Source organism: Pezoporus wallicus, unplaced genomic scaffold, assembly GCF_028554395.1.
Source record: "Pezoporus wallicus isolate ANWC-B61680 ecotype Strahan unplaced genomic scaffold, APGP_CSIRO_Pwel_v1 contig_7866, whole genome shotgun sequence".
Classification (NCBI taxonomy): Eukaryota; Metazoa; Chordata; class Aves; order Psittaciformes; family Psittacidae; genus Pezoporus; species Pezoporus wallicus.
The window spans coordinates 345,432-363,913 of NW_026636013.1; the positions used below are offsets into that span (position 1 = coordinate 345,432).

At 35.4% G+C, this 18,482-nt stretch overlaps 1 protein-coding gene across 3 annotated transcripts in view; it reads left to right on the forward strand.

Moving 5' to 3' along the window:
* Positions 1-18,482, forward strand: part of PFKP (phosphofructokinase, platelet) — a 44,978-nt gene that overhangs the window by 24,787 nt on the left and 1,709 nt on the right. The window contains exons 13-22 of one of the 3 annotated variants that reach the window (XM_057398865.1): positions 404-473; positions 2,968-3,114; positions 3,759-3,829; positions 4,257-4,344; positions 5,450-5,602; positions 11,345-11,497; positions 14,866-15,030; positions 16,129-16,190; positions 17,197-17,308; positions 18,246-18,345. In XM_057398865.1, the coding sequence (XP_057254848.1) occupies positions 404-473; positions 2,968-3,114; positions 3,759-3,829; positions 4,257-4,344; positions 5,450-5,602; positions 11,345-11,497; positions 14,866-15,030; positions 16,129-16,190; positions 17,197-17,308; positions 18,246-18,345 (1,121 nt within the window). The remainder of the gene's footprint in view (positions 1-403; positions 474-2,967; positions 3,115-3,758; positions 3,830-4,256; positions 4,345-5,449; positions 5,603-11,344; positions 11,498-14,865; positions 15,031-16,128; positions 16,191-17,196; positions 17,309-18,245; positions 18,346-18,482) is intronic. The other 2 variants (XM_057398863.1, XM_057398864.1) reach the window with 2 other exon arrangements.

Genomic DNA, 18,482 nt, shown 5'->3' on the forward strand with positions numbered 1-18,482 from the left:
GCTGGTAGCAACCATATGTCTGTTCAAGATTTTGAGGCCAATCCCATGCACTTATTTGTAAGTAGCTGGTAGTTTTCCAACAGTAATGTTGGAGGGAGACATTCTGCACTCGTGTCAACAGAGCCTTTTCTGTTTCAAGTAATCTGGTAATAAAATGCTTTATCACTGATCTATAAATATACTGGCCAGCTATATAGTTATTTTATGTTTTCTTAATATTTTGTGTTTTCTCACTGTCTTGCAGGATTGAGTATTTTCCAGTGTGTTCTCATTTCCAGTTTTTACGGCTTGCATTCGTCTTTGGTGCTAATGTTACATGCCTGTTTTAAAGCATTTCTTTAAAATAACTGAGTTGAAAAAAATTACTATTTTCTTAATTTTGATTGATTATTTATTTATTTAGGAGCTTTGAAAACAACCTTAACACTTACAAATTACTGTCGCACAAAAAGCCAGATGCCGAGCTTCCAAAGGTAAGGATTTTTTTTCGAGTGTACAGTGCTTTTGGAATATCGTTAATAAATAACATTTTTCTTCTCATCATACTGCCTTAATTATCTCTTCAAACCTATGACGTAGCATGATGAATTTGTGTATAAGCTCAGGCTGTCGGAAGTTTTCTTGCATTTTGCTTATGCAGTTGCAATCATTTAAATTCTGTTTCCTAAATTCCTACAGAGTGGCTAAACTTTCCCAAAGGTCAGTCAGGTCAGTTTTAATTCTTTACTTATATTTGGCTCTCAGTATTAATTTCAAAGCTGTAAAAATAAAACAATATTAATGCATTGCAGTGCCATTTTCAGTTTTTTTGTAATGGATTATGTTTTTATCTGTTGTAAATCAACACTTACTTATGCCAGTATTGTATTAAATTATGCTAGCTGACAGTTTCTTAATCAGAGATAGTGGGCTGTGATTTACATGGAAATAAGCTTTCTATTTCATGGAATACTTCATATACAGAAGATCTGCATTTCATGTTTTTCAATTAAAATTTAATCCAAAGATGCTTACTATCTTTTTACGCATAGTAGCACTCCTGGTTTGTATACACTTACAATGAACATTCAGGAATAATCTTTCTGTTATGTTTTTTTCTTCTTAATGCAAGTATTGATGCTTTTTTCCTTGGGAAAGAATCCATAATCTGAGTGATACAGGATTTATCAGTACAAAATGTTCTTAATTTGAAACCTGAGAACTGTTGTAGTTTTAGAGTTGGGTCTGTTGTAAAAAGACAGAAGTTATTAATAGTATTTTGTAGCTAGATTGTGTGATTTTGGCTACTTGTGGTGTTCAGTCTTTAATGCTTACATCCATTTAGATGTAGTTGTTTTACCTACAGTACAGTTAATAACAAAACAATATAAATGGGAGCTAAATGCGCAAGTAGGGAATACACATTATTTATCAAAATATTTATTATTTCCTGTTATCTTTTTAATACATCCTTCTCTTTTACATTGCCTCTGGTTTAAATTACAAATGTATATTTGATATCTCAGACTTTTCTATTAGAGTCGATTAGTTGCTTACTTGGGATGCTCATTAAACTTGGGGAGACACAGTATATAAGCAGTTACTTTGGGTTGTTAGGGAAAGCTTTAAAAACTGTTTTAATCTGAAAACAGATGATATTGAGAAATACATTGAGTGTTCCTTTTTACTGCTATATTGTCAGCTGCTCTAAAAACCTGGCTGATACTTTAAAAGTTATCTGTTCTGCTTTGCATGGTACTGATGATCCACACCAAAATCCTATGGTGCTAGAATTGGTTCCTGCTCTTTCCTGTTCTGTGTAGTGTTGCAAAAAACTACTGCTTTGATAACATGAAACTGGTTGAATAACCAGTCGGAACAATCGGAGTAATCCCAGGCACAGCTACAGGTTGGGCAGAGAATTGATTCAGAGCAGCCCTGCAGAGAAGGACTTGGGGGTGTTGGTTGATGAGAAAATGAACATGAGCCGGCTTCAGTGTGCGCTTGCAGCCCAGAAAGCCAACCGTATCCTGGGCTGCATCAAAAGGAGTGTGACCAGCAGGTCAAAGGAGGTGATCCTGCCCCTCTGCTCTGCTCTTGTGAGACCTCACTTGGAGTATTGTGTGCAGTTCTGGTGTCCTCAACATAAAAAGGACATGGAGCTGCTGGAACAAGTCCAGAGAAGGACCACGAGGATGATCAGGGGACTGGAGCACCTCCCGTATGAAGACAGGCTGAGGAAGTTGGGGCTGTTCAGCCTGGAGAAGAGAAGGCTGCGTGGAGACCTCATAGCAGCCTTCCAGTATCTGAAGGGGGCCTCTAAGGATGCTAGGGAGGGACTCTTCATTAGGGACTGTAGTGGTAGGACAAGGGGTAATGGATTAAAACTTAAACAGGGGAAGTTTAGATTGGATATAAGGAGGAAATTCTGTCCTGTTCGGGTGGTGAGGCACTGGAATGGGTTGCCCAGCGAGGTTGTGAATGCTCCATCCCTGGCAATGTTCAAGACCAGGCTGGACGAGGCCTTGGGTGGCATGGTTTAGTGTGCGGTGTCCCTGCCCATGGCAGGGGGGTTGGAACTAGATGATCTTAAGGTCCTTTCCAACCCTAACTATTCTAGGATTCTATGAATAACATAGGGTAATTTGTGTTTCTTGAGCCTACCAGAGCTAGAATATAAAAACCTGAATAACCTAACCTACAAACCAAATGAAACTGTGATAAAGTCTTATTTAAAACCAAACACTCTTTTTAAAAAAAAACACAAACTCTTTGTTTCTACGTGATAGTCTGCAAATGGAGAAATATGTGTATGTATCTTCTAGTTAACTTTAAATTTTGGATTAGGCTTCAAAACTTCCTTTCCTATATTCTCATATTTAGCATCTATGTAACTGTGTATGATGGACACATTAACTGTGTTGTATAAATTGAAGTGCTTATTAAATGTTTATTGTTTTTTTTGTTGTTTTTTTTTTTTTCTTTCAGACTAATTTTAATGTGGCAGTTTTAAATGTTGGTGCCCCTGCAGCTGGAATGAATGCTGCAGTGAGGGCTGCAGTGAGAGTTGGCATAACTGAAGGCCATAAAATGTTTGCTGTCATTGATGGATTTGAAGGTTTTGCTAGAGGGAAGGTTAGTATGACGTGTGCCTGGCATAGTGTGTATCCCATCTCACACGACCACCTTTGTTGATATTCTTAGAAGGTATGTTCTGTCATAACTGTTGTGAGAAGCAATTCTGTAAGTTATTTCCTAAGGACATACAACATCCAGATCGTGGCTGTATTTCTCAACTATTCAAGTCTATAGATTCATATGCCTTAGGTTTTGCTAATCACATGATGCAGAGCTACAGAATTAGTGCAGATGAATCCTACCTTTACATTTTGGTCAGCATTTAGCACATGGCAGGTTTTCCACAGAATATTAACAGATGAATCGTCAATTCTGTACAATGAGTACAGAATGTGCACCTGTGTAGTTCCTTTGCTATAAGAAACTCTGCAGTGGTACTTGTTGAAGGAGGAAGCTATTTTTTTTACTCCCCAGGTGAGTTGGATTCTTCTGTTTCCCTGTCTTAAGCACCAGTTGGTATATTGAGGAGAAACTGGATTCAAGACATGATTTGTTTTATTTGCCAAGTTCATTTTTGCTGCTTTTTGAGCCTCAAACTTGTTCCAACAGCTTTACATTAAATAGTACCTGTTGTTTGCTGCATGTCAGGAGAAGTAATTGGGTAATTACTTAACAGTCTCCTTTTTTACTTTTATTCAAAGATAAAGGAAATCAGCTGGGGAGATGTTGGAGGCTGGACTGGTCAAGGAGGATCAATTCTTGGTACAAAACGGTAACATCAGTGTTTTGCCAATTGATATGATGAATTCTAGTACTTTATATAACCACCATATGACTCCATGCTCTTCTCCTTTCACAGAATGTTTTAAGTGTTCAGGTTTTTTATTTTTCTTTAGATCGTTACTTTCCAAGTTGGGTATCTTTATAGTACTGTACAAGCCCTGAAGGGAGAATGAAAATGGGAGTCAGGACCTCGACTTAAAAAATTCCTGGGGTCCTTACACTTAAAAGGATTGCAAGCTCATTTCTTTATAGTTGACATGATTCCTTACTGGTTGTCAGGAAGAATTATTTGTGTGGACAAATACATAAAACAAAAAATATTGCATTGCCTGCTCTGTTTTAGCTTAGCAATTAGTTCTTACTGCTGCAGAGTCTGTACATTGTTTTTATTTTTCTTTTGGTTTAATAATTTTTAGTACTCTTCCTGCAAAATATTTGGAGAAGATTGCTGACCAGATGCGCACTAACAACATTAACGCCCTTATGGTTATTGGTGGATTTGAGGTACACTGAAATATCTAATTATGTTTGAGTAGAACTACTAACAAAATGAACCATTTACATTTTAATTTTTACCCAATCTTCATTTAAAATGTATTTGGTTATAACTAATCTTTTATATACAACACAAGTAGTGTATTGTTAATCACAGATTCTGTGGAAAATTGACATTCAAGACAGTGGCCAGTGACTGCAAAACAGGATGTGCTAAGTGAATAAATACAGCCTGATAGTGTTGAGGCACCAGAACAGATTGCCTGGAGAAGCAGGGAATGCCCCGTCCTTGGAAGTGCTTCAAGACCAGATTGGACAAGGCTTGGAGCACCCCAGTCTAGTGGAAGATGTCCCTGCCCATGGCAGGGGAGTTGAAACTAGATGAGCTTCTCTTCTAACCCAAATGGTTCTGTGATTCTATGCTAATATTTTTTATTAATAAATATATATATATTTTACTTCAGTAGTGCCAAGTTACAGTTTATACTGTATAAGTACTTAGAACATGCAGAAGTTCTTGATCTTTAGCAGTAATTGCACTGTGGTTCCTTATTTAAGCTGCTTTGTGTCACAGTGCATTTCAAAATCTGTAGTTGGTCTAGAGAAGTGTTTTCTCTTTTCCCATATTTCGTGTTTATTTCCTTTTACCAAAATAGTAAGTTTTTTGAAACCTTGATTCAGGAAAGTATTTTGCCAACTCTTCCCAGAGAAGACATGCTTGTTGCTTTTGGTAAGGAATGAATCATCCATTCTTTCCAACCTGTTAGGCAAGGTCCTAGTTCAGGAATATTAAGATTTCAAATGAGCAGTAACAGTACCAGAAGATTGGGGAAATAGTTTGCAGTTGCTTATGTCGTACAAAACACTTTGTTATGTCTGAATTATATATTCCTGTGAAAATGAAAGTTCTATTTATTGTTTGTTTTAAAAAGTGTACCTGTTTCTAATGCTTTCTTTTTTTGTGTGTGTGTTAGATTTAGTTCCTTAATGCTTTGACATGATGAAGTATGCTGTGGTAGAAATGGCTCCCCCTGTGGCCCTTTCCATTTTTTCACTCCAATTTTGCCCTTGTTTTATCCATCCTGATTTTTCACTCAATGCCTGTGCCCAACAGGCATACCTTGGACTTCTGGAATTGTCAGCTGCCCGAGAGAAATATGACGAATTCTGTGTTCCAATGGTTATGGTTCCTGCAACTGTATCCAACAATGTACCGGGTTCAGATTTCAGCATTGGTGCAGATACTGCTCTGAACACTATAACTGATGTAAGTCTATTCTGGTGTGTGCGCTTACTAACAAAGCAGTTCTGGTTAAAACTGTCTAAATTGGCTAGAACTGGATATTTTTATGGACCAGAACTTCGGAAATATAATTTGGAAAATTATACAGTTACTTGATAGAGCCACGTTCGTGGTATCTCTTATAAAAGAGAATGTTTAGGATCCCATGAGTTTCCATTAGGTTTCCTTTGAAACTACAGGTTTCAGATGTGATATGGACATTTATAAACTACAAAATGAGATGGCAAGTATCTCTTGTATATGGAAGAAAGAAGCATAAAGCTAACACTTGGTGATCATTCGAGGCACTGTAGAGGAAAAATCCCTCTATATGTAGAGTATCAGTATACCTAGCTGTAACAAACACTGCGTGAATGTTCTGTTCAGGAGATCCTTATTTGTGTAACATGTTTATTCCTATAACAGAGAGTGTAAGGTCCACTATTCTCTAATGATAGGTATTACATGTCTTCTACTAATAACAGATTTACCAAGAAGACTTGAGACATATTATGAAATATTTTATAAAAAAACCCACATCCAATAATACACTATATATTAAAAATGGATTTATTCATACAAAACTGAGTTGGACAGAAATCATTGTCAAACAGCATACAAATTAAGGTGTCAGATATGCACAATTACAGTTCATCTAGATCACCTGGAGAAGCATTAATCCACTGCTAAGAAGAGCGACTCTATATACTATGATGTAATTCTGTCTGTGAAACAACAGCACTTCTTTTTTTTTTCAGCGTAATCTGCAGCCACATACATATTGCAGGTACAGCTATAGAGTGTCCATAGTTTGTTTAAAACACAGCAAAGAACTAATACAGCACTCATCTTCAAAATTTGATTTACATTTTCACTTCCAATGAAGAAACAGAATTATTTCCTATCTTAGTGCATTACAATGAATTACTATAAGTTTCACTTTCTGATTTTTGTTTTCAGTCATGTTGGAGCCAGAATGTAGAATTTTTCACTGATTGTACATAGTGAGCTACATTTTAAAAAGTGAAAAATCATGAGCAGAGTGCTTATGTAAAGCAGGAAAAGACTTTCAAGTTGGTTTTGAAAATTACAGTATTATTTTCAGAAAAATGATTCTTCAAATGCTGTTAACTTCAAGAGCACTAACATAATTTTCACCTGTTTTGTTTTGTTTGGTTTTTTTTTTAGCATGCCAACAGAAATATTTTTATCTTTAGCAAAATAAACCTTTTAGTTAGGAAATCTCAGTTTCCTTAACTATTGCCTTGAACAAGACAGTAGCTTAAACTAACTAAAATTTACCTTGAACACATTCCTTATAGACAACTTAGGTTATAAATGGTGATGTTGTTTCCAGTTCTGGTAAATAAAAATATCTCTCCAAAATGATCACAAATTAAGGTGAGTAAAATGATTGTGCATAACACCTACTTTTCTTCTTTTCTTTCCTTTATAAGCTTTATTTACCTGACTTCTTTTTATAGGTTATTTAATGTAGGGAGGATATATCATAGTCAGCCAGTCTCTCCCTCTTTGCTGCTGTGTTTTGCTTTATATTTAGGTTTCTAAGTATCATTCACGTTCATTGCATAATAAAAAAGTCATTTTCTCCAGATTTTCAATGCAGTAGTTGAAAACTTCTCAGAATTATATTTTTTTTTCTTTTTTTTTCTTACTAATAGCTTCTGTCTTGGTTTTGTGTTTTATTTTCTCTAGATTTTTCTCTGAAATAAGTAAGAAATGTAGCAGCTTTGCAAGATTTAGATTCAATCCAATGGAAAATTAATTTTTTTATTGGTGGGGAAGGAGCAGACTTTTGTGTTGGGGAAACATTTCTGCTTGGTATCTTTTCACTTTTCTGCTCTGATTGATTGAACGTGATTCACTAAAACTGATAATGAAAATATATCCTTTCATTCCTGTGTCATATTTTCAGATCAGGTTCAGTAGTGATGATGACCCTATCAAATGTGACTCGTAGACTCAGTACAAGTCCTACAGTTGCCAGTGATAAATGAAAGTAGCAGATGGGACATGAATATCTATTATATCTAGTTTATAGCATTTTTTTTTCTTATTGCCTCTGTTAGATCAATAAATGCATCATAGTTTCCAACACTCTCAGATTAATACCTCTTATGAACACCAAATGTCATCACACTTAGTTTTTCTGTGGTATTGTTCTTCTATATTGTTGGCAACTTTTAGTAAGGTAAGTACATTTCTGCTGGGTAATGAGCCCTTCTTAGTGTTAGGCATTACTAGTCACTTGTCAGTATTAGGTTGTTTGAAACTCGTAAAGTATGTAAATGGTACCTCAAGACAGTTGCAGATAAAATGTGTTAAGATGCTGCATCTGCATTTAAAAAAAAACAAACAACAACAAAAAACCCCAAGAAAAAACAGACCAAGAGATACATAAATTCCAAATGAGAGATTAGATAGGAGTGTTCTTTTCCCTAATTCATAGATAGTAGAAGAAACGTTTCTTAGTAATAAAATTTAGATTCTGTAATGCATTTGTGAGCATCTGGAAATGTTCAATTATTTTTTTCCATTTTTGCTTTAAAATGTAGGTTTGTAATCAGTAGAATAGTAGAATTTGGTCTGTCTTTTGAGTAGTGTTTTAAATTTATGATATGCTGTATTTTTCACTTAACTTTTCAGAATGTTATTGAGAGCAATTGTTGATGAAAACTCCAATATAAAATACCTGGAGAAAGCTGAATGTTTCTGTACCTGGAAAGGGTATGCATAAGGCTTGTATATCTAGATATACGCATTAAGTTGTTCAGGACTGAAGGATAAGAACATGAGCTTTGAGATTTCTGTTGAAAAGGAAGGATTGGTAAAATAAGTACCATAATAAAAATACCTATGTTCTCAACTCCGTGTTGTTAATTCCATGAAATGGGTAGAATATTATCTCAGATAGGTGCTCTGGAATGTGACAGCAAAGAAGTGTTAGGTTTTTTTCCTGTATAACCATGAAGGATAGAAATTTCTTTCTAAATTAAATGTATTACTTGCTCAAAAAGAGGCATTAGCAATACATTTTGCAGGTAGAACTAAAATGCAGAAACCTACTCCATAATTAATCAGAATGAATAAAAAGTTAGACTCTTTCAGGTACGAAACATGGAAAGAGATTGGAAAGGGTGAAAACTTAACTTGAAACTAAGGCCTGCTGATAGGCTTAGTGTTAACTGATGGAAAAAGGAAAAAAACAGAACAAGGTATAGAAGAATATGTATTTGATTAAGGAGATTTAGAAGTAAATGAGAGATTAAAAAAAAAAAAACAAAACCTGAAGAAGGAAGAGGCTAAAACTCACTAATGTGTCTCTTTGACAATCTGTCTTCTCCTTTCATCAAAGAGAAGGGGGTACAGATTGGTCAATTAGTTTTATAAGAAAAAGAATAGCAAACAGCCACTGAGGAGTGAAGAGAGCTACAGTCAGATTGCCTTAGTGCCATCCATCTCCGTGCATTTCCCTTGGAAAACACTGATTCCTGTATGCTCCCAATGCTGGTACTAGCATTTATGGCTTCACATTAATCTCAACTAGGAAGCTGAAAATCAGCTTGGCTAAGCTAGCTAACCAGTTAAATTTTCATCCATCCACTTCAGTCCTATCAACAGCTGCTGTAGAGCTGGGCAGTAAATCCCAAGTGACTATTTGCATTGAGATCAGCATGAAGTCAACAAAACACAGTCTTTGCTTGATTGTGTGTATTTTTTTAAAAGCATCCTTGGTTATGACAATACTCTTTTTAATAACACATACAATAAAAGGGTGTGAAATGGTTAAAACATTTTATTGATGTAGTAAGCATCCCTCTGTAATCTTACTGTAATACTTATTTAAGAAAAAGTAGTTGTAAAGCAGTTATTAAAACCTCCCATTAACTGTTTACCCTTTATAATTATTAAATGACCCTTTATTGAAAATATATTTTGCTGCAGTGATGCGAAGATGTTGCATTATAATCATCTAATGCTCATGCTTGGTGAAGGTACAGTCTTTTGATATGTTTGCTGAAATCACTTGCATCAAATAAAATGGCAATATTTAATGCAAGTAAAACATATCATAACTGCATTTTAACATATCATAAATGCAGACTAACTGATTATGTTAGTTATTGCTCTAAACCTCCCTTCAACTTGGTTTCCCAAAAAGTCTCAGTCTAACTTTTTAGGGAAACTAAATCTGTTTTGCAGATCTTCAGGAAGCCATGTGGTGTTACCAGACTGCTGTGACAACAGTGTATATTTTTCAGTAGAAGTAAAAATTCAAAGCAGCCTCAGCTAAGTTGAGCTGGGCAGTTACTGAAATTTTCTCAATAAAGTCTCATCCACTCGAAAAGAAAAATCCATCTGTGGCTCTTCTGGCTATAGTGCTTCTCAGAGCTACAGGTCTTAAAGTGCAGCGTTCTACACTGTATTTGGACTTACGAAAATGAATTCTATCACTGACCTTAACTGAAAGTTGCACTTTGAAATACATGAGTAAAGATACACTTTAGGAAGTCAGTTTGCAGTTATGCACCTACTGCCATGTATGTCCTGTCCCCTCACTGAACACACTGAACAGGGTCTGCTTGATCTACGCCAAAAACCTAGAGAGCAGAACTCTCCCTGTAATTTTTTCCTGGAATTTTCTCCTAAATTACTGCTTAAATCAGGCACTGAATAGGTATTTGTGGAGACAGCTTGATAGCAACCTAGTTTTTTTCTGCAATAGTTTGATTCTCTGAACTGATTTGAGAAATTGAAATGAGACTTCTGTGAACATCAGTCCTTTCTGGGAGAAAGAGATTAAGAAAAATGTAATATACTGTGTAATCAGGCTTTCTTGTGGAGAGTCATTACCTAGGCAGTTTAAAAAATTGCCACACATCATGAGAGATGCTGATTAGTTTACATTAGAAAGAACTGGGATAATGTAACTTAAAAATATGTTTGCTGACTTAGAAGAGCTGCAAAATCTTAACCTTTAAGTATTATTTTGACATCTATTAGGAACGCCTAATCCTTACCCCATGATGATTTATTTCAAAAAAATTTGGAATCTTTCCAAGGACCTACAGCTATGCTTTTGAAAGAATCCTTGAACTATACTCAAAAACTTTATTAACTCATCCATGTGCACATTCCTGCATTTTTCTGGGCCAGCGTTCAGTCTGTGTGCATAGAGGCAGATGTTTGATGTTAATAGAATCCTGGAAGGCACAGGCAAAAGTTTTTTCCTTTTTCTTAGAAGAAATAGATGTGTGTCTTGACTTTATAGGATAACATATTTTTTTTTTTTAAAAAGCTTTCTTTAAGCATTTCCTTCAAACTGTAGGTGTTTTACTAGTTAACTTTCTAATCTCTCTAACACGTATCAAACTTCATTTCTTTAAGTGGTTTCTTGTGGGATGATTTCCAGTCTACCTTTATGCTGCCCTTTTCTGCTCAACTGCTTCAGATGCCTGTGCTGTGCACACTTTGCATTCGCTCTGTGTTAGCTTGCACTAATCTGCATTTCTTCAAAGAGCATTGTGCCAATGCAACCCCAGTGCACTGTTGTGGTACGTACAGGATATCCACCCGCAAATAATATCACCAACTGTATTTATTTGGGCCAATGGACAGCCAAATGTACCATCACATACAAGGAGTCATTAGCAGAGCAATCCAAAGACAAGGAATGTATCACTCACACTTGTACCACTGCTTCAGGCCTATGAAAGTTGTCTGCAGCTACATGAGGCACGTTCCCGCTTTGAGGAGTTTTGCGTACCTATCTGTGTGTTGCCTGCTACTATTAGCAACAATGTGCCAGGCACAGACTTTAGCATTGGTGCTGACACTTCCTTGAATGCTATTGTGGAGGTAAGACTGCATATCTTCTTAAAAGTCAATTAAAAAAGTTTTAAAAGACAATAAAATGCGTAAGATGAGGATACGTAAAGACCTTGAGATGTCTAGTTTTCTAGAATCATTCAGTTACTGGTTTTTTTTTTACAGTTTATAGTTAAGAAATTTTTGAAAGCTAATTAAAGATTAACCTCATAAAAATTCATTATGTTGTATGTGTGACTTCTGGGGAGTCTGTTTTGTTATTCAGGATTGCTGCATTAGTGCTTAGGGCACTTGCTTTTACCGAGAATAAAATAGTTCGCGTGCGTTGATTTTGGTTTTTATCTTATGTATCTCCTCAGCATTATTCAGGTGAAAGAAGAAAGGACATTTTTTATAAATAAGTGCCACATTATTCCATTGAGTCTAGTGCAGTAGAGCATTTTAAGTACATGGTTAACACTAAACACGTGAATAATCCCATAGACTGCATTAGGCTTAACACGTATTAAGTGCATATAAATGCATGCGTAGTATAAGCAGTTAAGGCTGTCACTGATGTCACTGTAACTGAGCAGTGTAAGGCCAGAGCTTGCTATGAATGAGTTTTCCATTTCAGTCGGAACAATCAATTTTCTAGTTTTAGTCTGCCACAGCTTTTTCCCTTGGGTAAAACTGCTGTATGAACTCTTCACTATCCTATTGAGTCTGCTGGAGCCACTGCAAAGAGAACTGAGTTGAGGTATAATGCAGACAAGAGAATAAACCTCTCATCAGCTCCGGGTTTTATCAAGCCCCTCATTATCAATCTGTCTGTCTAAGTAATTATGAAGTAATTGGCCAAGAAAGTTAGAAGTCCAGGGGTTTGAGAAATGCAGGTTTTTTTTCCTGCTCTGACACTGTGTTATTTATTTATATGGAATGAAGAAGCCCCAGTAGATAATTGAAAGATCGGTGGATTACATTCTGTCCTAGTCTTCCCTGGGGTGAGGATGACTTAAGGTGTAGTGTGGGTGAACTGTAGCAGTACATTTATAGGCAGGACCCAGTTACTTTCACCACTCTATTAGCTGCTTCCCCCTCAGGCTGACATTTATAGAAGTAGGTTAAGTCAGTTAATTGTGACTGATACCACTTCTAATAGTGATCTACCTATAAAAGAGAAAACATGAAGACATAATGGGAAAATATATTGCTGCTTCCTCTTACTTCACTGGTTGTATTATTAATTGCAATTTGTACAGCTTTCAGTAATGCTGTGAGTAAAATAAAAATGGTATCTATTGTGTTTCACTATGGTTAGAATGTTTAGTTTATGCTAGCAATACCACACTGTTCAGTTGGTGAAGTTTTGTATATCACATTTTTTTCATGAAGCTGTAGCAATTCCTATGAAAGCTCAGCAAGCATTGGAATTCCGGAGTCCTCCAAAGATTCACCATGCCTTTTATGTTCAAACTTCAGAAATCTGCATCAGGCACTTGAGCTTTGGCCTTTGCTGCCTGTGGAGTTCACTGTGAATTAATGATTCTTTAAAGTCAATATGTGCCATTTTTGTATTTTGGTGTTTTCATCACAGTCATTCTGAGAGAGTAAGAATAGTAGAAAGTTTCTACTATGCATCTTGTATAGCCCAGGATAGAAATCCTCCTCAGTGAATCTAAAGTGGGTAGTCCCAAACACAACTAATTACTTATATCCTTGTTTAGAACTTGGAGCTTCTCAAAAGGCAGAAAATTTTATTCTACTACCAGCAGCTGGCAAGCTGTTTTAGAAAGCTTGAAGTTTACAAGTGGTTTTGGTTTCTCAAAATGAGGGAGATGAATGTGCATATATTAAAGCTTAAGATTTTTTTTTATAGTATAGGCTAAACACATTAGTATCCATCCAGTTCCAAGGAACTTGTTTAAAAAAAGAGTTAAAATTGGTTCAGTGTTGCACCTGCCATTATTTAAATTGATGGATTTTAATAAATTTGTTCCTGCTTACCATATGCTAGAAGCCAGTATTCTACAAAAATTCTCATGAAACCACATCTGGAAGGGGAAAGTAAGTGCTTGAGGTCATTGTAACTCCAAAACAAGTAAAAGAAATTGACATTTTCAAAATGTACGTGTATGTATTTGTGTGTCTATGTATACACATAACATGCACATATGCAAATATATAAATATAAATGAATTTAGGTGTACCTTTTAGTAGCTGGACACAAATAAATGCATACATTGATTTTAGTCCTTCAGTGCGTTAAACCTTGCTATGTTAGAAGTTCTAGTTTTCTATTTTACGTTTTCTCACGTATCAATTCATTATTTGTTCTGTAGTATGTTAGGTATATTTTTAAAAGCCGTATTGCTCATGATCTTAATTTCAACTTGAAGTATTATTTTCAGTTAGCTGAACTGAAGGTTCTGGTGTAAATATCTGTGAAAGAGAAATACTCAAACATTACAGCATCTGCAGTTACTCAGAAAATCAGTAAGTCATGGGGATTTTTTGACTGTATCTTAATGCAGGTTTCAAGATGATGAACTTCAGAAGTATTTCTTGTTTAATTTCTTGGTTTTACTAAGCAGGACTGGTTTAGGGACAGTCCATCAGTTTCACGCTATTAAGTTTCCTATGTCCTGCCACGCTGGAGATTTTCTCTGTTATTTTCCAGGTCTCTTAGACAGCTCTAATAAATATTGGTGTTGATTGGTGGCATGTAAGCAACAGACTCTTTGTAGAGAACATTCTGTATGGTGGTCAGAGTCAGATGCAAGTGGAGATTACAGTCTTTTTATAGTATGTTTTTATCTACTCATAAAAAAAATAAAAGCATTACAAAAATGTGCCATTAGTGCTTGAAAGAATGGTATTTATGTGGATATAATTTTTGCAAAGGAAACAGTAGGGCAATACGTGCTCAGAACTTTTTTAGTTAATGAAATTGTACCTTAAGTATGGTTGGGAATGTGAATTTTAAAATCAATACTAAGAGAAAATAAACTCTTCAGTAACAAATAGAGTTAAAGCAAAGAAGATAAATCATACCAGAGTTGATTAAAAAGCTTCATTTTATCTATTTGTATCCCTGTTAGAAGACTATCACAACTTTTAATTCCACACACAAACCAAAAATAATTATTGTTTTAGTATTTCCAGGAAGCAAAAAAATAAGATATAGTAGTAGCAAAACATTTTACTTTCACTGTTCAGTGTATGATTTATAAGAATTACTTTATTTGGTAATTGTTATAGTTTGATGGGTTATGGTACTTTTTTAATATTTTTATAAATGTTTCAGATTCTTTTACCAGTAAGTGATGGTATGGATGAAAGTGATGGATGTATGAAATCTAAAACCACAAAAATTCAGTTTTTTTTATTTAAACTTACAGTAGCTTGTCTTTGCCTAGACGTGTGATCGCATCAAGCAGTCAGCCAGTGGTACCAAGCGTCGTGTGTTCATCATTGAGACCATGGGTGGTTACTGTGGTTATCTGGCTAATATGGGGGCCCTTGCAGCAGGAGCTGATGCTGCATATATCTTTGAAGAACAGTTTGATATTCGAGAACTCCAGGTATACAACATTAGAGATGTTTTTCTCATTTTTAAGTAGATACTAAAATTGTTATACATACATAGCATAATGTGTATATTTGAAGTAGATGGCTCATGTAACAAAAGTAAGTTTAGATTGTATCTAAAAGCTGTGTTTCTTAGCACTTTGGTACAGCACCAGTTCTTATGCTGTATTATGTACAAGAACATGTACCCACTTACCCTTGGCATCAGGTTCAGTTAAATGACAAAATCACTGTATTAGTCACATTACTAGATCGTTTCATTTTTGGTCTTCTGATGGAAATCCAATTTACATATAAATGAACAGACTTGGGCAGGATTTTTTTTTTTAAAAACCCACAAAAAGCAAATGGGGGAGGGAAAGAATACTTTTGTGATACTGTCTCAGTTCATTATGTCAGAAGGCTATTCAGGTCAGGAACTGAGCAGTATATAAGGTATATTAGGTACTGGCTTTGATAGCACAACCATTCAAAGCATGTCTGAAGGTGTTACTAAAGTAAAGATCTTTAAGTCTTTAAGGATTACATATTAGAGTGTAAACTGATGCAGAACTGCCTGTGGTTATCAGCAAATACAAAGCTAAAAAGGCAAAAATTTCCTGAAAGGAAGAGAAACGTGAAATTTCCTGAAAGGAAAAGAGGTGTGAAATGAATCCTAATTCCTTCCCACACATTTCTCAGTGGCGTGTACTCTTCATGTCATATAGGGAAGTACCAGCACAGCAATATATCACTATCCAGTGACTTTTACAAGGACTGGGAGTAAGGGCAAGCTGGTTTTTTTTGGCAATTTCTGTATTTTTATGTATGTTGAGGTTACTCAGCTCAGTGCTGTACCAGTATAGCATACAAAACCAACTTTGTGTTGCGATTCAAATCATTTAGTTGTGATATAGAAGAAGTTTTAACCCAGGATGAATAGCTGTACCCAGTGTATTATCCTGGGTCTCCAAAAACAATAAATGACTCTTTGAATTTGAACATAATACTTGATGTGGAATTATTTACAGAAGCTCTCAGGAGATGTAGGCTCATTAAAGTTGTTTTATATTTCTCTATGGCTTATTAAAAAATTCTTTTGTTGTTTCTAGGCTAATGTGGAACACTTGACTGAAAAAATGAAAACCAGTATCCAGCGTGGTTTAGTGCTGAGGTAAGTAAAAGTAGTTTTCATAGTGATGAAAATCATCAGTGATGCAGAGCACTTCCAGCCAGGTAGGCTGTTGGTCCACTTACAAAGACACTCTGAGTCTATGTTCCTTGATTATTCCTTTAGCATGAGATTTTTAGTAAAGCTGTTGCTGCAGAAGGTAATTCTGGGAGCTGTCTGGAAGCTGAAGTCCAAAACTTCCTTCTTTCTATGTAAATATATTTGCTTATAATCTTAACATTTCATCGTGTTTTCTCATCGGCTTTGTCTTTTATAGTAGATACTTTCTCATGAAAGACAGTGTGAAAACTAGCATACATGTGTACCCATATAGTATGGCCTTTACTATAAAAATCCTGTGTAGACTTTAGGAGATAGCCACAGAATAAAACAGCTTTCAAAAATCAAAACATGTGGTTTAAAACAGTATGTTTAAAATTACACCTTCTTAGGCAGCCTGAATCAGACTGTAACTTCTCTTTTGAGGATTTCAGTCTGCCAAATAGCAAATGGCTGAAAGAGTAATACCACAGTAAGTTGTATGGGGATACCATTGTATTTGTTCATGTTCTATTAATTATATGGTTAGGGTGAAAAAATACCCTATGTTTCCAATATCGTTAAGGAATAAACTAAGTTACTATTCATTATTCATGCTTCTATCAACGGCAAAATGACAACATTGGATACTGATGACTTTTCACTTTAATACATTTTTTTTTCTCTGCATAATGAACTTGTCAGACCTAAAATGGTATTTTTCACTATTGTATTCAACAGTGGATTCCAAGTGATGTCAATCACTGCAATTACAATGTAGTAAAAGTAATGCAGACTTCAAAATCAGGAGCATGTTACATGGAAATGAACATATGTCATTAGATGAAAATATCCAAGCCATGATTACTGGTATCCAGAAAACGGGAAAACATCTGTCATTCAGTAGCTGTAAGGACATCCCCTACTTGCTAGTATATTTGCTAACTATATCTGGCCTTCACTGTTACAGAAATGAGAACTGCAATGAGAACTACACAACTGATTTCATTTATCAGCTGTATTCTGAAGAAGGAAAAGGAGTGTTTGATTGTCGAAAAAATGTATTGGGCCACATGCAGCAGGTAAAAAATTACCCTTAAATTACAGACGTGTATGAACAAAGAGCATACACTATTCAAGCATTTCAAGCAAGTCTGACTCAGGATTAAAGAAAAAAAAGTGGATTTTTTTTGTAGGTAACTTGTAAGTATTTGTTAGTAATTTCTTCTTAGAAGTCGGTGGGAAAAAAAGGCATCACATTCGTAAAGATTTTAATTTTTTATTCTTCTGCCTATATTAATAAACAGTTACACTTTTTAAGAGATAATACAACTGTCATTATTGTAATACGTCTTTAGAACACACTTAATTTGCCTATCTATCTGTAATGTATCTGGCTTCTGAACCCTGGAAGATATGAGTTTTCATTAAGAAAATATGTCCAGATGGATTGTTCTTGTAGAACAGACAGTAGGAAGCTACTCCTTGTACCTCTATCTCACCACACTGCTTGACAGTGGGCAAACAGTACTACAGTACTACAGTAATCACTACAGTATTGGCTACAATAATCACTAAGACTAACGTAGAGTGAAAAATACCATGTAGAGCCAAATGTCTTAAGTACTAGTAGTGAAACAACAGTCTTTCATTTTAAATCAAGTTATATGCATATTCCCCTTAGTCATATTTTTAGATTATTCAATGCTGAGGTTAGCACTTTCTGTGTAAAATTTAGTGAGGCTTATTTTGAAGGTCAAGACCAGCATCAGTCAAACAATCTGTTTAGATCTATTTGTAACTACAGCACATGATTTCAGTCCCATCTGCTACATTGGAAATGCATAAGAAAGTCAGACTTTGTGTAACAAACCAACCCCAAAGCTGAAAATAACCACTTCTGTTCCCAGAACATTATAAAGGCTGCTGTAATGCTTGGAGTGAAAGCAGCCAAAAAAATACAAAACAAACCAAGACTGGTTCAATAACTAAACTAACCTGCACTCAATTTTCACACAGGGTGGTGCACCTTCTCCATTTGATAGAAATTTTGGGACAAAAATATCTGCAAAAGCTATGCAGTGGATCTCCAAAAAACTGAAAGAAACCTACCGCAAAGGTGAAGAAATATTTGATGCTCTCTCTTTTACTGTCTTTGATATCAGTATGTAAGACTACTACTTTGCAAATATATGAATATATATTCATTTATTAGTCAACATACTTCTTCCCTCTTGATTACCTTTTTATTGTTCA